The sequence below is a fragment of the Caretta caretta genome, chromosome 16 (genome assembly GCF_965140235.1).
Source record: "Caretta caretta isolate rCarCar2 chromosome 16, rCarCar1.hap1, whole genome shotgun sequence".
Taxonomy (NCBI): domain Eukaryota; kingdom Metazoa; phylum Chordata; order Testudines; family Cheloniidae; genus Caretta; species Caretta caretta.
In genome coordinates, this window is record NC_134221.1 from 17,650,977 (window position 1) to 17,667,965 (window position 16,989).

Consider the following 16,989-nt stretch of genomic DNA (forward strand, 5'->3'; position numbering starts at 1 on the left):
AGATGCAAAGTGTAGAGTACAATATTTTAAAGGCGCTCTAACTGCCCCGGGCAGACCCCACTGCTGTGCTCTCAAAGGCATCTAGTGCACGATTGAAACAGTACTACATCAACGCACTACAAACCTTTTAGAGCATGTCAGTGTGGGATCTGCATAGGGCAACTAGAGTGAAACACTTCTGATCGCTTGATAATTCACACTGCTCCGGGGTGCACTGCTGCACCACATAGACAGGCCCTAAGTGTTATTTTTGATCTAGGAACCTCACTCCTTTGCCAAACGTTTGACTTAATTAATGTGCATTTACCTTTATGATCTACCAAATTCCCCATGTAGTTAGGTTCTTTACACCTAAAACTTTATTCCAGGGTCAGTTATTTATGGGACAAAGGAGGGTTTTTATTCTTGAAGTCATGACATATTGGAGAGCTCTGAAATGCACAGGATAGAGATTCAGCTCATTTAACATGATTATTGTGCAATTAAATACTTGCTTCATAGGAGGTTTCACTCTATGTGGCATACCCCTCCAGATGGCGAGAGTGTGATTTCATAGGTATGTCTCTGCATCAGGCTTTCAATTGTTAGCTCTAGCACATCAGAAAATGCCACTCTTTCTTGAGACTCTTTTGCAGGTTGATTTCAATGAAATTTCATTTGGAACAAAGCACTTCAATTTTTCCATTTTTAAACCACAGTTTTGATTTTTTCCCCTCCATTTATTTATTTTTCAAAAGTCAAAATCAGAAGTAATCCTTTTGATTTTATCAATACAAAACATCCCCAATCAACCCAAGGAGAAAATTTGTTTAAAATTTCATTTCATGGGGGGGGAAAAAAATCTAAATTTTAATTCCAATTCAGAAAAAAACCAAATTCTGGAAATATCAACATTGCCTACTGAATGGAAACAGAGTTGAGACCAAATTTGAGAACCCATTCTGGCTGGTGCTGAACAAACCCAAAGTAAGGGACAGTACCTGCCCTGAAGAGCGTAAAGTGTAAGATTGTCATCCAGCCACTGGTTCTGGACTGGTAAAACCCTGTCCCACAGTATCAGAGCCTAAATGCGGACTTTTCTTTAGGCATATGGCATCAGTCATCACTATCAATTAAAGGCTAAACATAGTAATGTTTAAACAAATCCCAACTGTGTGCAATACCCTGCATAACAGAAAGCACTGTCTGGTATATGCTTGAGCAGCCACAGAAATCTGAAATTCATTTGTCTTGTGTTTTAAGGAAGTACAGTAACAAGGCTTCCTGCACATACTGTTAGTATTTTAGCTGAAAACATCTGTTAGACACACTGCACCTGCTGAGTGTAGTTTTAAAATTTTGGAGCACCTCTCCCCCAAATAAATTACAACTAAACACTTTGCAACATTTGGAAAGAGGAAAGGATAAAAAAGTTTGTCTAGTAACAGAGTCAAGGTGGGTTGTTCCCCCCCCAACACACACACACTTTTCCATTTATCATAGCAGCTTCTTAGTTCTAAACTAGATTAAGTTTTTATGATCACAGGATTACAGACACTATGAAGCTTGATATTATTTTACCTCCTGCCAAAAAGCCAAATGGCCCTTGCTTTGAAGAATTTTTACACACACAATTCAACCTGCTTTTTACATTTTTACTGTTCACCCTGGTATCTAGAGCCCCAGGCCTCTTAATGGTTCCACTGCAGTTTTAAAATTTTAGGCCAAATGTTCTATGACTGGATTCCAGCTGAGCTACAAATCAGCTCGCTCTAAGACAGACCGGGATGTCTCTCTGCAATTCTGCAGCTCTTTTAAGTAACTAGTATGCTACGGCAGTCTGTAATCTCAGCATGTTCATGTCAAGAACAGACATGGTAGGCGCTAGGTGTCTTGATGGGTTCGTGCAGTCATCTTTCATTTCTGAAAGTAAAGATCTGCAAATATTATGCTCTCTCTCACACCCACACACTCTCTCTCTGCAGGCCAGTTACACTGAAGAAATATACACACCCTTTTTTTGAAGAATTCTTCTCACATCCCAACCCGCCCACCCACCCCAACATTTGACAAGTTGTTCAGCAAGTAGAACCATTTTTATCTCCGATTCTGCCCCTTTCTGGATACACAGCCAACTACCACGCAGTGGTCATCGGACTAGTCAGCAGGGACTTATAATAAGGAGAAATCTGTTCTGTAGGGCATTCAACGTGAGGATTTGTAAACAAACAGGGGACATGCCCCAGAGGATGAACTCCAGTATTAAGATCAGATGTTGGTCCATAGCAGTTGGTTACATTCAGCTCTGCTAATGGCCCTCCCTCTCCCCCCCACCCCCACCCTCCAACCCCTACAAGTGCTATTGCAAAGAGCTAACCGGAGAGTGACCACTCTAAAGAAAAACACATTGCTTTTCATTCTTTCTTGGCTGCAATAAGCCAGCAAAACAAAGGATGGGAAAAGCAGAGCTGTTTGCACTGCCAGCAGCTTGGCTGTGGGTGGAAGGGTGGGCGTTTAGCTGTCTTTGTTTATCATGGCACCAGAACACATCCATTACCCAGAGCCTTATAATTTTCAATTACCTATATTATATCATATAATTCTCTCTCCCTCCCCCTTACGGCACACAGAGCAGGTTATAAATAAGTGCCTGGTTTTGCAGGCACACACTAAAATATTGCCATAGGGGTATTAAAACAAAAAAAGAGTGAGGAGATGGTTATCTTAGGGGACATTTTTTCAAAAAATGGATTAAGAAATTAGCAAATTAACTCGTGCCAATTCTTTCCAATGGGAATGTGTGTCTGCCTGAATCCCTTGAGTGATCCTGAAAAAAATCTCCTTTTTAATGCCCAAAACCAAGAAGCATTAAAGTTATATCCTGCAATATTCTGACTCTGGCAATATTTCACACCACAGTTGCTTGGAAAAAACGGAGCACATTGTAGACATTGCTGAGCCCCCACAGCTCCCATTGAAGTCAGCGGGTGATGCAATGTTCTGTACTTCTGATTATTGGGCCCTGTCTATGAATGATGTTTTAATTTAAAAAAAAAAAAAGATGAGAGTAAATTTTAGCGTCAGACATCTTGGTTTCTGCAGAGCTGGGGCATCCCCGCATGTGCCTTGGTGCATTCTTCAACTTCCCAGGCTACGGTGCAAATGCACATCTCACTTAGGTTTTCATCAAGGTTCCTGTTATTGTGGAATCCAAACAGCATTTTGAGATCACAAGATGCTGCTTCAGCCAACGAGGACCGAGGAAAGGCTGCAAGAGCAGAGCAGCCGCCAACACAGGAGAATCCAGAAATCTGGTGCAGCTCCGTCTGCAGAACTCCTGAGTCAGCAGCATCCTGGCGGTCACCGGAGCTCAGCCATCGCCCTTCCCAGCGAAACCAACACGAGCTGCGGGTGCACAGCACCTCTGAAAACGAGGAGGTGGGACGGGGGAAAGGGGAAGTCACAGACATGGAGCCGCCATGGCATCAGGTTCCGAAAGTTTGGGCCTGGCTTTGGACTGTCTAGACCTTTTCAAGACTAGTCCACGGGGCATCCTGCAACCTCTTGGGAGAAAGGCTATTTCTTTACATGAGAAGTGATTCCGAATTTTTTAAGTACATGATGTAAATATTTGTACACTAAGTTTTCATCTGATTGTATGGTAAGCGCTCCCCACATCTCTATCAGCCTAGTATATTTCCCTTTCCCTGAAGGCTCCCCTACTATCTCCTCACCGCTTCCCTCCTTCAAATGCTAGTGCTGCAACCACGCATACATGCTACATTCACACATCGCTGTCCCTTGCCACGCACTCCTCCTTCCCCAGGCACCAGACACGCAAAACCAAACCAGGGGGGTGCACAACTTCCTGAGCCAGGTCAACGAGACACTAGCAGCGAGTGAAGACTAACTGATCAGATCAAAGATGGGCCTGAAAAACCCTTGCATCCAAAAACTCCCCAAGAGTTAAAACATTTGGAAGAGTTAAAAACCACATCCAAGTTTAGTGGCTGAGGCCCATCTGTGTGAGCCAGGGATGTGCAAAGTTAAACCAACTTTAAACAGTTTGAGCCTCAGTACCAGAAGCAACACACCCACCGAAACAACTGGCTTATCTCAGATGCGAGAAGAGTCAACATCCCCCTATATTTCAAGGGACTTATGACTGGGCTTCCCCTTTTGATTTTTATAGCAGCATCACTGCACTCCTACAGTTCAGACCGTGAGAGACCCAGGACTCGTAAAAAGGTTCTTTGAAACATTCCATCAAGTTCAGCAGAAAGTCAGGGCAGTTAAACAAGCCTGGGAGTACAGAAGAGAGAAGTAGGAGGTTAATAAATAGCACACTCCACAGGTTTATGGACAGTGAATTATCTCCCTACAAAAAAGAAACCTTAAGTGTATTACTGCAAGTTATTGGAAGTGAATAACTCCCTTTCATGAACCTCACTGCCTCCATGCTGACTCAGAGTGATGGAGCGTTTAATCCATATTTATGTACATCTTATCTCATTACATCTGGTGCCAACAAATTGAAGAGCTATGCAAGAGCTAAGCTTTATGGTATTACTGTCATTAAATTAAATGCACATATGTACAGCGCAAAAACACAAACGTACTTGGGCATTATTTTTGTTCCCTTTGCTATTACAGACCGGATTCTTCAAAGGACTGAACAGTCCCATTGCCTTCAGTGGGTGTTAAGGGTGCTCAGTACCTCTCAGGAGGAACTCAGTGCATTGCAGGACCTGACCCTAAATTGAAAACAGCGGTGTGCTTCTTCCATCAGAATCCCACACCCACGGCTGCTGCAGTGAAGACACACGCACATGGGCTGAGCTTTTCAAAAGTGACTATTGATTTGGCAGGCCCAACTTGAGACACCTTGCAGAGGTCTCATTGTACAGAAGGTGCTGAGCACCTGCCCTCAGAAAATTAGGCCTTTTTAAAGGCATCTCATCAGACACCCAGAATTGAAACGCCCAAAAGTCGCTTTTGGAAATCTCAGCCAGGATCTTGGCATGTCACTGTCATAATATTATTGCTTAACAGCAGGGTCTAAAAACAGGGGAAAAGCCCTGAAAGCCAGCAGACCCCCTGATCGAAAGCAATTCTTTTGGGTAATTATGACACATGGCAAGAAAAACTATGCAACACCCAAGAAAAATACGCATCTGTTTGCTTAAGTCCTGCATTCCAGCATACCACGATGACAGCAATGGGACTTCTCACTTCTGTAGCTCTTTCTGCCTTAGGACTCCAACCAAACCTTTTACCAACCTCAATCCAACTTCAACAACCTGTGAGAGAAGCCACTAAAACTAGCACAGAAGTGACTCGCCCCAGGTCCAACTGCTAATGAACAGCAAAGACAAGACTAGAACTCCCGACTTGCAAGGTTTCACTTTTAACCACCAGACTATGCGGTGTCTTCGCAACCGAGAGTCAGCCTGTAACGGCAGATCCGTCTGTCAGATTCTCCAAGCAAATGCCCACACCCTCCATAAAAGGAGTATTTCAGTCACTGAGGTAGGACTTATTTCTTCAGCAATGAAACAACAGGGCAACTATTTTCAGTTCTCTGAAGTCCGGAGCCTGATAAAAGAGGGAGACAGATCTTTGACCCTTCAGGCTGCCCGGACAGATGGAAAGCTGGGCTAACAGGGCAGCTGGGAAACCCCATGCACTATGAGGTGGCCTAAAGCCAGAGATCCTGGACTGAGGAAAAATCCTCTTGGGGGCCATTCTAGCCAGTGCAATTAAAGCAGCCCCAAGGCTGCTTTCATTCTTGCCAGGGAATGACCGAGCTCTCAGGGTTATAGCAGTAGAGACGGGTGGAGCGCAAGCTAGGAAGCCTCCCCACGTGCACTGAGCTCAGACACACCCAAGCATCTGGCCCTAAGAGTTAATGACAATGTAAATCTAAGGTGTAATTCACAGTGGGGGTCCCTCAGGCTCAGAATAGGAGTCAATAGGAAAATGGACACAGCAGTAAGTCAGCGGATGTAAAATCGGCGGTGTGCCACTGAAATCCGTACTGCTTTAGACCAGCTGAAGATCCGGCTCACGATATCTAAAGGAGCAAAGCATCAGCTTTGGAAACGTAGCCTGTCGGGGGGAAGGAGGGAAGAATTTGAGCGTTCTTTTAGGATTTTTCTTATTGTAAAGAACCCAGATATCCATCTGAAACCTCCTGCACAGATTAAATGGTAATGCCCCTTTACTTACAGGCAGCCTGTGAAGGTCAACAAGTAAATACAGAATAACGACATGCCCCTGCCTTTTTACTTGATAATTACCTTTCAGCAAGTCCAAAAGTTATTAGTAATCATGACCTAACTGGCCTTCTAGTTTGGAGGACAGGAATAGCTATAAGTGATAGCTGAAAACGGAAACACCCCACACTGTTACTCTGTACTTACCGTATAATTAAATGGTCAACCATTACTCTGCATTGTATATAAAAGGCTCTTATATGGCATAAGTGTCCTGTATCTGAAAAGTGTTATTGATCTAAGTAATGAATGGGCTCCACGAAGAATTTTGTGTGTATGAAGTCTGCATTTGGCAAGTGGGGATCTAAATTAAAGACTCCTTTGCTCTCTCCGGAGTTATACAATTTGTGATTCAAAATGGAAAGTCATGTCCCACGTTATTTAACCTCTAGTTTGCTTTCAGCAGAGGCAGAATGATGTCCTAGAGACCAGTCACAGCTAGACAGTGAGTGAGATAGAAAAGGAATGGGATGATATGCAGCTGGTATGGTCTCAAAGGGTAAAAAAGCAGCTCCAATTAACAACTTTGCTGAGCCATTTGGTACCATAAACTGCAACAAACAAAATGTGAAAGCAAACCAGCATTCTATACAACAGTTCTTCCCCCAGCCCAGCTTCTGCGTATCTGTAGTCTCAAAACAACAAGAGTCCCCTTGCGGTTCATAAATCATGAACTCATAAAACAAACTCCTTCAATTGCAAGTTCCAGATAATAGTCCCCAAAATAAATTAGGCAATAAATATAATATAATCTTTCCCCATCAGCCGGTGGAAAACTACTCTTCAGATAATCAGGAAAGTGGATGCCTTCACATAGCATATGCCTTGTAGCTCAGGAAAGATAAAGTAATGCATAGCTCCTAAAAGAGCTGAGTGACTTCTTAACACCAGTATCGCCCAAAGAATAGAATATACTGCCTTGTGTGTGAAGGCTTCCCTAGACCCGATATCCATCAAAGTAACGTTAGAGTGCTAATGCCATTGAATTCTAGTAAAAGGGATATCAGACAGACACGCTCTTGTCAAAACCATTCAGAAGCTCCCTTCCACCTGGGCTTCATCCAGAATTCAGTGCTGCCATTAAACACAGAAAAAGGAAATTCTCCCTTTGCTCTCTCAACTATGTGACACACAGCACAAATAAAACAAAATTATTGTCTGGGGGCTATTGGTTGGAAAAGTCTCTGGAGAAATTTTTCAAAAGCATCTAGGGGATTAACTAGCCCAAGCCTGAAATCTGCTCACCATCATGGAAACAAACTGGTCTATATAGATTTGGTTATTGTATCGCAAGTGCACCCAGAGGCCTCAACCGAGATTAGGACCCCACGGCACTAAGTACTGTATGTACACCTATCAAGAGACAGAAGCAATTGCAAATCTAAGGAGACAAAAGGGAAGGGAAACAGAGATGTGAAGTAGCTTGCCCAAGGTGAGCCACCAGGCCAGTGGCAGAATAGGAAGCAGAACCAAAGACTCTTGAGTCCCAGAGCTCTGCCAGATCCACTAGACCCACTGCCTCCAATAACATCATCTCAGTAAATAATTATATATTTTTATGAGCAACCATTACAATATTTTGTTCCCCAAAAAGGAAATCTGTCGTGTGCCTGGGAGATGTCACTCATCAGCTTACTTGGTCTAGGTGAACAGGCAAGAAGAATTTTGAAAGGATGCTCAAACTCCTGTAGAACTGGATCTTTGAGCTGAATTGTAAATTGCTCCCAGCATACATCTGCCTGACATGTGCGTGTTGTGAGCTGTAGCTCACGAAAGCTTATGCTCAAATAAATTTGTTAGGCTCTAAGGTGCCACAAGTACTCCTTTTCTTTTTACCCCTGAGTGGGTCATCAGCAGTAGAGACTGAACCAGTATGGGGACCTGTGGGTTCGGTTGTGAGCTGGATGAAACCTTGCTGTGCGTTGAGTTAAAACCTTGTTGAAACTGATGGTGAACGAGTCCTCCATTTAAGACAGCTGTAAGAAACGGTTAAGGGGCACCACCTAAAACACAGCCTAGCAGAGTCTGCCAGAAACTAGCCCCATGGGGACAGAAGGGTCAAGTGGGTATTGTGACCAAGTAGGTGTGTGTCTGTCAGAAAACACATAGAAAGAAACCGAATAGGCAAGATTGCGTGTGCACGGGGGGGGTGGGGGGGGTGGGCAAGAAAACCAAGCAGTAACCTGTGAGCACAGTGTCACCCTGGGGCTTGCAGGGCTGTAAACTAAGAAACAGCTCCTTTTTGTTCTTGCTTCCTTCTGCATTCAGAGACACAGTATGTTCCTTGTCAAGAAACAAGACTGCAAGAAATACCTGGCTATGACCAAGTTTTACTCCCAGCTGGAACACCCACAGAGCCCTGAACTTTGACGAGCCACTCGGGTCAGAGAAAGTGCACCAGTTCTAAAGCAGGAGCCTCTACACAGCCTGAGCTTAGCAGAGGTGGCTCTGCAAGTCAAGGATGTAGCAGGCTCATCGATCGATTGCAAGACCCAGCCACCACCAGGGGCAGGGGAGACAGAGTGCCACACAGAGTGGGTGTGGGTTGCACGAGCCATGCAGAATCCAAGCTGGTTGTATGTCCTGCCCAATGCTGGGCCGATCATTTCGAAAATGGTCTGGGCTCCCAGCAGCAGTAAAAGCGCTTTCAAACCCCTTTTTCGACACAGATTAGGAGTTAACTTTTACCTTTCCAAAATCCCGCACGTCGAAGAGGTCAAACGGGTCAAACAGCTCACTGTTCCTTAATCCAAATTTGTCATGACAGACTTTCAAGAACGTTCGAATGTTCTTCAAACAGAGGAACTGCAAAGAGAGGGGAAAAAAAGAGACAAGGCTGTAATTCTGTAACAGTAACTTACTGTAGACAATCAAAATTCGCAAGCAACAGGAAGTGAAGAAGAATATGGGAACTGCCTGGTGAGAAGATGCATTCGTTTACTGAGCATGCTAGTACAAACAGGTTCCCCACTGCTCCATTATGGAGCGTGTGCTCTCAATAATATACCATCAACAGAGGCCCTGTTGGAAACCAAAACTTGAAGTTTAAGTGTGTTCACAAGGCACAGGTTCTAAACAGTTTAAGAGCAGGATGTTTCCTTTTCAAGCTCTAAGTCGAGCAGAAGTTATGCTAAAAGTTATATAAAAATCTATTACTGAGTTTGCAACTAATGACAATTTGAATCTATTCCATGGCTCCCCATGCAAGTCTCAGACACACTGAGAGAGAGAGAGAGAGAGAGAGAGAGAGAGAGAGAGAGAGAGAGTGTGTGTGTGTGTATCTGTAGACAGACAGACACACACACACACACCCCATATATTTACAAAAATAAAAAATACAAGTGACATGAAAAAAGAAGCAAGGACAGAAAAATGATTTTTTTTTTTGCCCTCTCAGGTCAGAAACCATTGGCAGCCGATCCAAACAGTACTTTACTTTTCCCCTCCTACTTCCTCCGATGCGCTGATGTATCAGCAAATTGACATGCTAGAATACAGATGATAGCTGCCATTCTTGTGATCCAACCTGAAATGAAGTTTGTAGACCAAATCAGAGGCAGGTCACTAAGCAGAGAGCCTTAGGTATGAGTTTTAAAAAAAAAAAAAAAAAAAAAATCACAGATAAACACAGCAAGTCTCTCACAGTGAAGATTGTTTTCACAGAGTTTTGGTCATCATTAATTTTAGCCCATCTGAATTCTTGTCTCGTTTGTGACCACAATAAAATACTTAAGATTGTTCAGCCACTAGCCATATGGCTCAATTGGCTGAGTAATCCAATGCCTCTTAAAAAAAATGTCATCTTTGACAATAGCAATAATGGACTGTTGCACTGTGACCATGTGTGCGTGACCTTGTAATCTGGGAACACAAAGAGGGCTCTTTCTACACTAAATGTATGGCAACAAGAAAGGAAGGATGAGAGAAGTAAGGTGTTGCTTCAGTTGTTTGGCTCTCAGCCATGTTATTTATTAGAGCGGACTGAATGACTGTGCAGCAAATAATTAATTTCACCTTTTTTCTGTTGGCAAGTTTTCCATGCAAAATTCTCCAGTGTACTCATTATGCAAAATTCTCCATGGATTACTTGCTCATTGACAAATTGTTCACAAATATTCCTAATTCTCACATTGTTACATAAATCAGCCAATCAAGGAACAGAAATAATGTCATATGACTACTCAGGACAAGTTTCAAATTGCATATTTGGTTGCACCAGCCACACAGTTTGCATTGGGTCAGTAACATTGTAGTCACATAGTACTGTTAACGGTCCCCAATTGGCCAATTTAGCATGGTAGAAATTACGACTTGCAAACTTTACAAATATGCAATTTAAAACCTACCAAACAAAAGACTGGCAAAGAATCAAACTATAACCTCCTTGGCCAGCCCATATCTCCACAAAGAAAACTGCACAAAACGTGCCTATAAATATTATTGCATTTGGGGTTATATTTAAGGGGTCAGGCATAGGGTTGCCAGGTGTCCGGAATGCCCAGTCAAAAAGGAAGCTTTGGTCAGCACCACTGACCGGGCTGTTAGAAGTCTGGTCAGTGGCAGAGTTGGACAAGGAGGCTCCCTGCTTGCCATGGCTCCGTGCGGCTCCTGGAAGCAGCAGCAGCATGTCTCCACTCCGGCTCCTATGCATAGGGGCAGCCAGGGGGCTCCTCGTGCTGCCCCCACCACAAGCGCCAACTATATAGCTCCCATTGGCCAGGAATGGCAGCCAATGAGAGCTGCAGGGGAGGTGCCTGCAAATGGAGCAGTGCACAGAGCCACCTGGCTGCGCCTCCGCGTAGGAGCCGGATGGGGGGGATGTGCCGCTGCTTCTGGGAGCTGCTTGAGGTAAGCGCCACCTGGAGCCTGCACCCCTGACTCCCCCCCATGCCCCAACCCCCTGCCCCAGCCCTAGCCCTCATCCCCCTCCAAACCGCACAGTCCCAGCCCAAAGCCCCCTCCTACACCCCAAACACCTCATCCCTGGCCCCACACCAGAACCCACACCCCCAGTCAGAGCTCTCAGCCCCCCACTCTTCAACTCAACCCCCAGCCCAGTGAAAATGAGCAAGTGAGTAAGGGTGGGGAGAGTGAACAGAGGGAGGGGGGATGGAGTGGGTGGGGGCGGGGCCTCAGAAGAGGGGCAGGGCAGGACAGGACAGGGGTGTTTGGTTTTGTGAGAGTAGAAAGATGGCAACCCTAGACAGGCAGTGGATTAGAAAGACCACTTAATTAATGAGAAACTAATTTAACTAGGCAAAACAGGGAGATTGTGTAGTTCCACCCACACAGCTCCAGCAGTAGGCAATAAAACTCAACCAATAAAACACAGGCTGGAGGCATTACATCATTAGAATCATTATAAACTCCGAACATTCTCATTAGCTGAATAGACCCGGGGGCAGAATGATCATGTTTGTGATTGAAAAGACAAAATTAACACTCTGATAGACTGAAAGCCTCTACAGAATTGTCTTACAACATATATACTGGTGGGTGGGTGTCCCAATGCATAGGCTTCATAGTACACCTCAGTCTTCCAGGCTTCCGCAGGCGCTTTCAGCCTATGCAAAACTAATTTGCTTATAGAAGGGATTTGTTTTTTTGTTAACATCTCATTCATCTCAAATTTCCACTAAGTATTTACTTTAAATCCTTTTAAGCCTCCAATTTGAAAAGTTAATGACACAGGTTTTAACCATAATTACAGATGACAACAAGCGAGCTTCCTTTCATAATCCTGAATGCAAAAAAATTGCCTTCCCCTTTTGCAGTATTCATAGCATCCGCCTCACCCTGTTGTCCCAATGCACAGGCAGAAATAAGGGTTGGCATCTATGGACAAGAATGACTGTCTCTCGCAGCAGTGGATTCAAAAATCTCTCCTTGCAGTCAGAGGACTTAAAAACTGAACCCCCAAGATCTGTGCTGTAGAATTTCAGTTCAAATTCTTTGAAGAAGTCAACTTCACAGCATCTGAGTTCAGAAAGATCAAGGAGCAAGCACAGCATCAAAGCAAACTAGAAGTCTTCTCCTGACAGTATATTTTCTGATGAGTGGACATAAGCCATAACAAGATTCTAAGGTTAGTTCTATCCAACCTAGCTAATCTCATCTCACTGGAGATGAGCAAAGAGCAAAAATATTTTTTAAAAACCCCATCAAACAAGAGCTACCTGCTGCTGTCATTGTGCATCTTATTCAAATTTGGAAACTATCATGCCAGTGGCTCCACTACCAGTTGCTAAATTAGTGCTCCAGGTAATATCTGCGGAAAACATCAAACACCACAGCGAATATGCAATCAGACAGTTGCCGTGTTCACATAGATGACAAGAGTCCAGGAGGAATCCAACCAGCCATTTAAAGAGCCCCTGAAACGGCTGATGGAAAAAGGAAAACTTTCTACCAATACACTTAGACGGCCTTCAGCATGTTAGCATCCAAGCACTATACAGTCAATGAATTCATCTTCACCACAGCATTGTGTGGGGTAGGAAATTAGAATTGTCCCCATTTTACAGAAGGGGAATTGGAGACAGAGCAAGGTTAAAAAATTTGCCCACCTGGAACGTATGCCACAGAGCTGGGAACTTAGCCTAGGTCTTGAGTATCAGTCGAGTGTCTTAACACAAAACCTGCCTTCATCTCTACAACTCCGACTCCTGTATTAAAGAGAGCTAATTAACAACTGCTTCTAACCTTGCTACAGTGCAAACATTACCTCGGTATCCCCATCTATAGAATACTTATACTTATCCACTTCACATGGACGCTGAGGCATTTCAAAAAGGTTTCTGAAAGATTGTTAAATCTTTGGTTTAGATGGTGCAACAGAAGTTCCATATGTTAATAATTAGCTACAACCGGCTGAGTACACTGTCACAGGGTGTTTGCAATGGCTAACAGCATGCAAGCAAGCAATTCACATCAAAATCCATGTAAGGGCCCAGTTCAGCAGAGTACTTTAGCCCACGCCTAACTTAACATCACTGGGACTACTCACAAGCTTAGAGCTAAGAGAAAAGGAGTACTTGTGGCTCCTTAGAGATTAACAAATTTATTTGAGCATAAGCTTTCGTGAGCTACAGCTCACGTGACTGGGTACCTTGCTCAACTGGAGCCTTGAGGTCCTTCTACCTCCCTCAATCCTAAGGCAGGTGGGAGTTCCACACTCCGCGAGGACAGTAACATTTGTTGCATTCTTGCTTTCACTTGCCCTGGAGTCCTGCTGTCCCTATTCGTAATGGATCACACAGGCTCACGAGGAAGTGCACAGACTGTCTGGAGAACAGAGAGGAAATGCTGAGGTTTCTTTCAAGTGTCCCACATGGTGAAATCAACATAAAAGCCTTTTAGCCACGGCAGAGATTTATTTAGGAAGCCTGGCAGCTAACTGTGCTGTTCTGACTCTTGGCTCCCTGAAAGCTCCCAGACCAAGAGCTGGCACCTCCAAAGCTGAACAATCCCACCATTCATTCCTAGTGCGCTGCAGGAGAAGGGCTGTGGGCGCTGAATGCCCTCAGCTCCTTCTGAATGCTCCCCTCTCTTCCATTGCACACACGTCAGACAGAATAGCCTTTAAGAAAGATTATGACAAGGACATGAACTTAAACCCCTTCCCCTCCAAACTCCTCTCAAATCTCATTTGTGCTCATCTCTCCATTGCCTATACCTCTTAATCCACCGCCACCCCTACTGGTGATAATATAGGGGTTGATCCCTTACTCCGGTAACTCTACACCTGTATTATCTAGCTGCGTGAAGCACCACCAACATAGGACTGGAGGGGACCTCCTGGTCATGGAGTCCAGTCCCCTTCTATCCCAGCACCCCCATTGTATGATCCCATTCAGAAATGTATTAAGCTCCATTTTAAAACTAGTATGGTGGTTTGTCCTCACAGCTCCTACTGGATCTACACTCAGGCAAGAGAGGAGGCTCAGCCCTTCATCCTGGATGAACACTTCACCCAACGCAGAGGCTCTGAAGAGCCTACATAAACATCAGTAATGGGAGCTGCTCTCAGATGAAACAGACACATCATGCGGTTTTGGGGGGGGGGGGGGGGATTGATTTTCCTTAATTGTCAGTTCCACATGCTGCACATCAGCATGGCTGGTGACTCGCACAAGGAACGAGAAAACCCAACACCACCTTTCCCAATTAGTTGTGAAAGCGCACACCTCCAGTGACAACCGCAATTTCCACAGCCTTACGGAAATCAGCATCTCCTAGCACAACCTTGTCTGGAGAAGACACTGCCTTTGAAAGCGCTGACCTTGCTGGAACAGCGCTACAGCGGGAGTTAGTGGAGTTGTGAAAGATTTAGGGGCTACATCCTGTCAGTGCTTAGCTAGCCAATGAAGAATTTAAAACCAGGAAGGGCCTGGGGATAAACCTTCAGTAGAGTGCAGGGGAGAGTAAGAAATATGTTTAATAGAATGAAATTAGTCCTTGAAGCCAAGCAGAACAAGAATTAAGATTCTTTGGTCAGCTCTGATTAAGAGTATGATCCTAGGAGGGCTGTAATGGGCCCTCTGTTACACAAACTACATTGAACGAGTCCCCCAATTACTGGCTTTCTTCAGACATGGAATCGTCATTACAGTCATGACCCCACTGTGCTGTTCTTTGCAATAAAGCAAATGAAGGCTTGTATTTAAACAACTGAGCTGATTTTTATGGAAGTATTCCAGAACACAGCAATGAGAGTCGGCTGTAAACTGCAGCCAGCTACAGTCTGTTCCACTACCATCCAGGACCCTAATTTCCAAAGGGGGAGATGACCTTTCCTCTCTGCAGCCACACCCATATCCCACACACACACACACACACACACACGCTCTGCAGCAAGCTAGTCCTAAATTCCATAGTGAGACTCCCCAATTTCTGGGACTTGGATGTGCGGCGGCAGCTTCTGGCTATATTTTCTTCCTAAATGAAGCTTTTCACTGTATTATTTATTGTTGTACTGGATTTAATCAGTACAGTGGCTCCTTGGGTTATTTGCTTTCATATAAAATCGGATTTATTTTGGGCTGCTGCCAAATTTTCAGCTTGCCACAAAATTCTGTACTGCAAGCATATAACTGCATTGGAAGAACATTGCGGGAAAGTGGAGGAGGGGACAAGTGGGAGTATTTGGGCTGGTGGCAGTCAGGAAGCTGTTGAGGGGTTTGGCACATTGATGCAACTCCTTTTCCAGTCCCCTTTTGTGGATAGAATGAACATGAAGGTAAAGCTGGGGAGAGACGGAGATTAAAACACCGAGTGCCCCAGAAACCAGCAGCCTGGCCCACCCCTTCCCCAACCCCACCACTTCATTCAGCAGTGAGAGCTTACAATGGCTTTTCAGAGACGTCCAGCCAATCAGCAGAAAAACAGGGGGCTATTTTCAAGTTGGCATTAGGTTTCAGAGTTCGTGATTCGTCAAGATGAACATGGCAGTTCACTGCTCAGAGTGATTTTGCTTCAAGACCCAGGCAGGCAACCCCGCATCAGCTTACATCCTGATCACATTTCAAAGGCTTTCTTCACAACCCTGAGGTTTCAGAACACCATATATTTTTAATTAAAGTTTAAAATCAGGAGCACAGTTCTGCATCCCAATGTAGATTCTGCGACATTGCTGAGTATACTTGGGCTTGGTGCACTTAAGTATAACTTGCTGCTTGATGTTCCTTAATATTGCTAAAATGGGCCACCCATGATCCTACGTGCCCACCCTTCCATTACATTCTATGTGAACTCACAGTTCCTTTCCTGTCCTTAGTCCAGTTATAATGTCAGCAAGGTTATCTGCATTCCCCCATTTAGGCCTCTGTCCCACAGCCCTACCTCACACAAGCAATCCCATGGAAATATTTGAATAAGCAGGAACTGAAGAGTTCCCGGACCAGCTCCTTATTGAGTAAACAAGAGAAAAGTAAGTTTTATCATCTAATTAAACCCAAACCAACTACTTTAGGTTCCAGCAGGATTCCAGCCTCATTAGCATTCAGCACCTGAGACAAAGGAAAAGCAAAAAAATCCCAACCACAAGGCTATCGAAGGAAGTGCCTCAAGAAAAACAGTCGTTCCCCTTGTAGTCTGGGTTTAGCCGAATGGATCTCTGTTGCAACCTGACCTTAAGTAAGCTGGCACATAGCCCATACAGCAGAGATATCAGCAGCCGCGTACAAACAGCTGCACTTCCCTGGCAGACTAGCCTACTTCTCAGCCTCAATCAATTACAAATCCTGAGAGACCTTGTTTAAAAAAAAATAAAAAAAAAGAGGAGCCAAACCCTCGAGGTGGCTGCATAGGCTAGTGAAATGCAGAGGGATTATTTGGTCGTTACATGTCTGTGAGGAAGGAAACGTTCGGTCCGGTTTCAGCCAGAAAAGCAGTGAGTCAAGCAAGGAGCTTGCCATGGGCGGTGCATGACTTCTGCATTGGGGAGGTTGTGTGTGCCCGGTCCATGGCCCTGCCCCGCTCAGCCTCCTCCCCCCGAAGCCCCACCCACGCTACACGCCCAGCCCCGCTTGGCTCCCTCCCTGCTGCTCACGCCTCTTTACCCCCTCCCCTGCCCTCCCACCAGCATGCAGCTCACTGCTCTCACACACACACACCCCTATTCACCCCCTCCTGCAAGGCCCCCATGCTGGTAGAGCAGGGAGGGGAATAGGCGGAGCTTCGGAGGAAAGAGGACGAGCAGGAGTGGGACCTGGGGGCGGAATGTGGGCAGGGCCAT

The 16,989-nt window shown here is 44.9% G+C and overlaps 1 protein-coding gene across 8 annotated transcripts in view; it reads right to left on the bottom strand.

The window, feature by feature from the left end:
* VAV2 (vav guanine nucleotide exchange factor 2) overlaps positions 1-16,989 on the bottom strand; it is a 314,011-nt gene that overhangs the window by 240,559 nt on the left and 56,463 nt on the right. For all 8 annotated transcript variants that reach the window (XM_075120343.1, XM_048823167.2, XM_048823163.2 and 5 more), the window contains exon 2: positions 8,943-9,059. In XM_075120343.1, coding sequence (XP_074976444.1) covers positions 8,943-9,059 — 117 coding nt within the window. The remainder of the gene's footprint in view (positions 1-8,942; positions 9,060-16,989) is intronic.